At 48.8% G+C, this 6,502-nt stretch overlaps 1 protein-coding gene across 1 annotated transcript; it reads right to left on the reverse strand.

The window, feature by feature from the left end:
* Positions 1–2,190: 2,190 nt before the first annotated feature.
* On the reverse strand, positions 2,191–3,402 carry LOC120840287. The gene has a single exon (XM_042286728.1). The coding sequence runs from the start codon at positions 3,400–3,402 to the stop codon at positions 2,191–2,193; it is 1,212 nt and encodes a 403-aa protein (XP_042142662.1).
* Positions 3,403–6,502: the final 3,100 nt, after the last annotated feature.

Genomic DNA, 6,502 nt, shown 5'->3' on the forward strand with positions numbered 1-6,502 from the left:
TTTTTTTTTTTTTTTTTTTAGTAAAGCGAACCAGCTTGCATTTTGACATATTCAATGACATGAGCCATTTGGAACACCAAGCATAAATTAAACTTAAATCACTTTGAAGCTGAAGATGGTTATTGCGAGAATTAATTTTGCGATACAGAACACAGTCATCCGCGAAGAGACGGATGCTAGACGTGATTGAGTTAGGTAAATCGTTAATAAATATTAGAAACAGTAAAGGTCTAAGCACGGATCCCTGAGGAACCCCAGAAGTGATGCGACTGCAGTTTGATTTATGGTTGTTAGCAACAGTGAACTGGGTACGAGAAAAAAGAAAGTCATGTATCCAGGAGACAACAAGAGGGTCAATGCCAGGACAAGAAAGTTTATCGATTAGGCGATGAGGAGGAACCCTGTCGAATGCCTTCGAGAAATCAAGGAACAAGGCATCTGTTTGACTTAGTGAGTCAGTATTAGTGAAAAGTTCATGAGTGAACTCTACAAGTTGCGTTTCGCACGAGAAGTCCCTCTGAAAACCATGCTGGCGATTGTAAAAAAAGTTATTTTCTTCTAGGTGGGAAATAACGTGAGAAAATAGTACATGCTCAAGAAGTTTGGACGCAATGCAGGTTAATGAAATAGGACGGTAGTCCGAGGGCAGCTTACGATCACCGCGTTTAAAGACTGGAACGACCTTGCCCAGCTTCCAGTCCAAGGGTAAGCAACCTTGCTCCAGCGACTGAGAAAAGATCAATTTAAGACACTCACTAGATGTAACTTTGGTATTGCTAAGAATTTTCGGGTTTATATTATCGGGACCACAAGATGACGCTAGTTATAATTTTTTTATGAGGTGAAGTATTCCATCGGCTGAATTGTCAATGGAAGCCATAGGTACAAAGTCGGACAAGGGTAAACATGGAATATCAGTGGTATTTTCACAGGTGAGCACAGAAGAGAAATAATGATTTAATACAGTAGCGCAATGAAGATCAGATACAGCGACTTCATTTTCGTCCTGTAGATGAATCGAATTAGTGCCTCTAGGCGAAAATATTTTCCAAAACTTCTGGGGTTAGAGCGCAAAATTGTTGGTAAATCTAAAGAGAAGAATTTCTGTTTTGACGATCTAATACTTTTTGTATAAGTTTTGAGGCACGCAAAGTATTCATTCCAAACAGAGTTAACGTTCAGCCGTTTCGCTCTTTTATACAAACGTTTCTTTTTATTGTTCAATGAACGCAGTGTTTTGTTATACCAGGGGTTATTCCTGTCGCTCCGCACAGTGACAGTGGGGACGAACTGCTCAGTGAGACTGTTTATTTTATTTTTAAAAAGTAACTAGTTTTCTTCAACCGACCTTGAAAAAAAGTTTTCGGCGTATGTTTGATAAAAGGACGATAAGTGCTGATTTATTGCAACGTAATCAGCTTTGTTGAAGTAGCGGATTGTTTTGATTGTGGGGTTCCTCGTGAGGACGGGAATTGATAACTCAATGAGCAAGATATTGTGGTCACTTAAACCTGGAACAGAGTTAACATTTTCTATAAGTTCCGGAGAGCTAGTAAGGACAAGTTCAAGAACGCTATCACCAAGAGTGGGCTGATTAACAACTTGGATGAGGTTGAAGTTCAAGCAGTTATCGAGAAAGTTTTTAGCATGATTCGACCCGCTTGTGGTATAATTAACCCAGTCAATGTCTGGAAAGTTGAAGTCGCCAAAGATTAGGAATTGCGCTTTCGGGTAAAGGCCCTGAATGTTAAGCAAAACAGAGTGCAGATTGTCACAATAATCACTATCCCGACTTGGCGCCCGATAACATGCGCCAATTATGGTTTGCCTAAATGCCGATGTAATGCAGACGAACACAGTCTCTAGGTCAGGACAGGCTCGAACACAAAATGAGGAGACACATTTTTTTATCGCGATGAGCACTCCCCCTCCTCGTTTCGAAATCCTATCTTTTCGATAAACGTCAAACTGCAGTTCATCAAGAAAAATTACGCTGTCGTTTATTTCTGGTTTCAGCCAGGATTCCGTTAGAATGACAATGCTAGAGTTATTGTCAGAAATGAATGCACTTAGATAATCACGTTTAGTCATAACACTGCGTATATTAGTAAATGTAACCCGGTAGTTCAAACTTTCTGACTCCCTCGCGTGCACAGCTGGGCGAAGGGGTGTGACGTTAGGAATCTTCAGTTATCTAGAGACTTCTATAACAGAGTCGGAGGAAACGTCATATTTATAGCACTTATTATTCATATGCAGCTTATCATAGCGGATTTTGAATGTTTCATTTTGAGACTGAGCAAACAAGTACAGTTTGTTACGAGCGGTGCGGACAGCGTCCGATAAGTCTTCCCGAATGGCGTACACAGAATCTTTTAGTTTAAAGCCCAAAGAGAGAATGTTCTGTCTATCTTTGTAACGCAAGAACTTGACAATGATGGGCCGATTTTTGTTAGGTAAAAACTTTCCAAGCCTATGTGACCGCTCAAGGTCGTTCGGGTCAAGCTTAATTCCCAGCCGTTGCTCACAGAAGCTCAAAATAGTTGCCTCCGATTGAATCCAAGTTTCATTTTGCAAGTCAGGGATGCCAAAGAACAATAAGTTCAATCTCCGAAGCCTGTATTCGGCATCGTCGCACCTTGCGTTTACTTCCGATAACTCCAATGCAATTTTGTTGGAAAATTCCGTACTGCTTCCGCTCCCATCCGAAGCCGTCCTCATAGAGCTTAGATCGGCCTCTATTGCCGCTACCTTTTCTTTAAGGTTCTTTATTGCCACATCTGTTGATGATTGGGCGTCCTGGAGCTTCTTAATTTCGGTAAACATGTGGCTTTGGCCAATCTCAATTCTAGTTACAATGCTCAAAATATTAGCCACTTGGGAATCAACACTGTCTGGTCCGGGATTGGTTTCGATATCTCCAGACAATTGCAGGGCTAGCAATGCTAGGTAAACGGCATGCGCACTCTGCGCCAGGAGCATAAACAGTCGGCGTCGACACTCAGAAACGTCGTGGGGGCACGACACCGCAATAAAACAGGAGTCGTTACTTCGGTGGCAGTGAGAATTGGGAACGTAACCAACCTGAACGACGGAGAAAAGGATTGACATCGTTGTTTCCAATGCGATGCCGTGCCCCAACTGGCCTCCCCGACTGACTAGCTTAAGTAGCCATGCATCCAGATAGCTGTTCAGTGACGTCCCAGGTTGCCAGACACCATACACGTTGTAGGCCAAGCGTGGTGACTTGATCGTTGGTGCCACCGGGATAGTTGTCGAGTCACTCGCTGGGACGATCCAAAGGCCATCGCAGTTGAAGAAGTGTCCACGAAGATGACCGGGCGACGTTGTTGCGTATGCAGCTGTCAGCAACACCTGAACGACGGAGAAAAGCATTGACATCGTTGTTTCCAATGCGATTCCGTGCCCCAACTGGCCTCCCCGACTGACTAGCTTAAGTAGCCATGCATCCAGATAGCTGTTCGGTGACGTCCCAGGTTGCCAGACACCATACACGTTGTAGGCCAAGCGTGGTGACTTGATCGTTGGTGCCACCGGGATAGTTGTCGAGTCACTCGCTGGGACGATCCAAAGGCCATCGCAGTTGAAGAAGTGTCCACGAAGATGACCGGGCGACGTTGTTGCGTATGCAGCTGTCAGCAACACCTGAACGACGGAGAAAAGCATTGACATCGTTGTTTCCAATGCGATGCCGTGCCCCAACTGGCCTCCCCGACTGACTAGCTTAAGTAGCCATGCATCCAGATAGCTGTTCGGTGACGTCCCAGGTTGCCAGACACCATACACGTTGTAGGCCAAGCGTGGTGACTTGATCGTTGGTGCCACCGGGATAGTTGTCGAGTCACTCGCTGGGACGATCCAAAGGCCATCGCAGTTGAAGAAGTGTCCACGAAGATGACCGGGCGACGTTGTTGCGTATGCAGCTGTCAGCAACACCTGAACGACGGAGAAAAGCATTGACATCGTTGTTTCCAATGCGATGCCGTGCCCCAACTGGCCTCCCCGACTGACTAGCTTAAGTAGCCATGCATCCAGGTAGCTGTTCGGTGACGTCCCAGGTTACCAGACACCATACACGTTGTAGGCCAAGCGTGGTGACTTGATCATTGGTGCCACCGGGATAGTTGTCGAGTCACTCGCTGGGACGATCCAAAGGCCATCGCAGTCGAAGTGTCCACGAAGATGACCGGGCGACGTTGTTGCGTATGCAGCTGTCAGCAACACCTGAACGACGGAGAAAAGGATTGACATCGTTGTTTCCAATGCGATGCCGTGCCCCGACTGGCCTCCCCGACTGACTAGCTTAAGTAGCCATGCATCCAGAGAGCTGTTCGGTGACGTCCCAGGTTGCAAGACACCATACACGTTGTGGGCCAAGCGTGGTGACTTGATCGTTGGTGCCACCGGGATAGTTGTCGAGTCACTCGCTGGGACGATCCAAAGGCCATCGCAGTCGAAGTGTCCACGAAGATGACCGGGCGACGTTGTTGCGTATGCAGCTGTCAGCAACACCTGAACGACGGAGAAAAGGATTGACATCGTTGTTTCCAATGCGATGCCGTGCCCCAACTGGCCTCCCCGACTGACTAGCTTAAGTAGCCATGCATCCAGATAGCTGTTCGGTGACGTCCCAGGTTGCCAGACACCATACACGTTGTAGGCCAAGCGTGGTGACTTGATCGTTGCTGCCACCGGGATAGTTGTCGAGTCACTCGCTGGGACGATCCAAAGGCCATCGCAGTCGAAGTGTCCACGAAGATGACCGGGCGACGTTGTTGCGTATGCAGCTGTCAGCAACACCTGAACGACGGGGAAAAGCATTGACATCGTTGTTTCCAATGCGATGCCGTGCCCCAACTGGCCTCCCCGACTGACTAGCTTAAGTAGCCATGCATCCAGATAGCTGTTCGGTGACGTCCCAGGTTGCCAGACACCATACACGTTGTAGGCCAAGCGTGGTGACTTGATCGTTGCTGCCACCGGGATAGTTGTCGAGTCACTTGCTGGGACGATCCAAAGGCCATCGCAGTCGAAGTGTCCACGAAGATGACCGGGCGACGTTGTTGCGTATGCAGCTGTCAGCAACACCTGAACGACGGAGAAAAGGATTGACATCGTTGTTTCCAATGCGATGCCGTGCCCCAACTGGCCTCCCCGACTGACTAGCTTAAGTAGCCATGCATCCAGATAGCTGTTCGGTGACGTCCCTGGTTGCCAGACACCATACACGTTGTAGGCCAAGCGTGGTGACTTGATCGTTGCTGCCACCGGGATAGTTGTCGAGTCACTCGCTGGGACGATCCAAAGGCCATCGCAGTCGAAGTGTCCACGAAGATGACCGGGCGACGTTGTTGCGTATGCAGCTGTCAGCAACACCTGAACGACGGAGAAAAGGATTGACATCGTTGTTTCCAATGCGACGCCGTGCCCCAACTGGCCTCCCCGACTGACTAGCTTAAGTAGCCATGCATCCAGATAGCTGTTCGGTGACGTCCCAGGTTGCCAGACACTATACACGTTGTAGGCCAAGCGTGGTGACTTCATCGTTGGTGCCACCGGGATAGTTGTCGAGTCACTCGCTGGGACGATCCAAAGGCCATCGCAGTTGAAGAAGTGTCCACGAAGATGACCGGGCGACGTTGTTGCGTATGCAGCTGTCAGCAACACCTGAACGACGGAGAAAAGCATTGACATCGTTGTTTCCAATGCGATGCCGTGCCCCAACTGGCCTCCCCGACTGACTAGCTTAAGTAGCCATGCATCCAGATAGCTGTTCGGTGACGTCCCAGGTTGCCAGACACCATACACGTTGTAGGCCAAGCGTGGTGACTTGATCGTTGCTGCCACCGGGATAGTTGTCGAGTCACTCGCTGGGACGCTCCAAAGGCCATCGCAGTTGAAGAAGTGTCCACGAAGATGACCGGGCGACGTTGTTGCGTATGCAGCTGTCAGCAACACCTGAACGACGGAGAAAAGGATTGACATCGTTGTTTCCAATGCGATGCCGTGCCCCAACTGGCCTCCCCGACTGACTAGCTTAAGTAGCCATGCATCCAGATAGCTGTTCGGTGAGGTCCGAGGTTGCCAGACACCATACACGTTGTAGGCCAAGCGTGGTGACTTGATCGTTGGTGCCACCGGGATAGTTGTCGAGTCACTCGCTGGGACGATCCAAAGGCCATCGCAGTTGAAGAAGTGTCCACGAAGATGACCGGGCGACGTTGTTGCGTATGCAGCTGTCAGCAACACCTGAACGACGGAGAAAAGGATTGACATCGTTGTTTCCAATGCGATGCCGTGCCCCAACTGGCCTCCCCGACTGACTAGCTTAAGTAGCCATGCATCCAGATAGCTATTCGGTGAGGTCCGAGGTTGCCAGACACCATACACGCTGTAGGCCAAGCGTGGTGACTTGATCGTTGGTGCCACCGGGATAGTTGTCAAGTCACTCGCTGGGACGATCCAAAGGCCATCGCAGTTG

This window comes from Ixodes scapularis, unplaced genomic scaffold, assembly GCF_016920785.2.
Source record: "Ixodes scapularis isolate PalLabHiFi unplaced genomic scaffold, ASM1692078v2 PGA_scaffold8__174_contigs__length_109621045, whole genome shotgun sequence".
NCBI lineage: Eukaryota > Metazoa > Arthropoda > Arachnida > Ixodida > Ixodidae > Ixodes > Ixodes scapularis.

Bases quoted from the DNA above. Each gene is read 5' to 3' on its own strand.
- LOC120840287 (XM_042286728.1), bottom strand. From the start codon at position 3,402: ATGTCAATGCTTTTCTCCGTCGTTCAGGTGTTGCTGACAGCTGCATAC.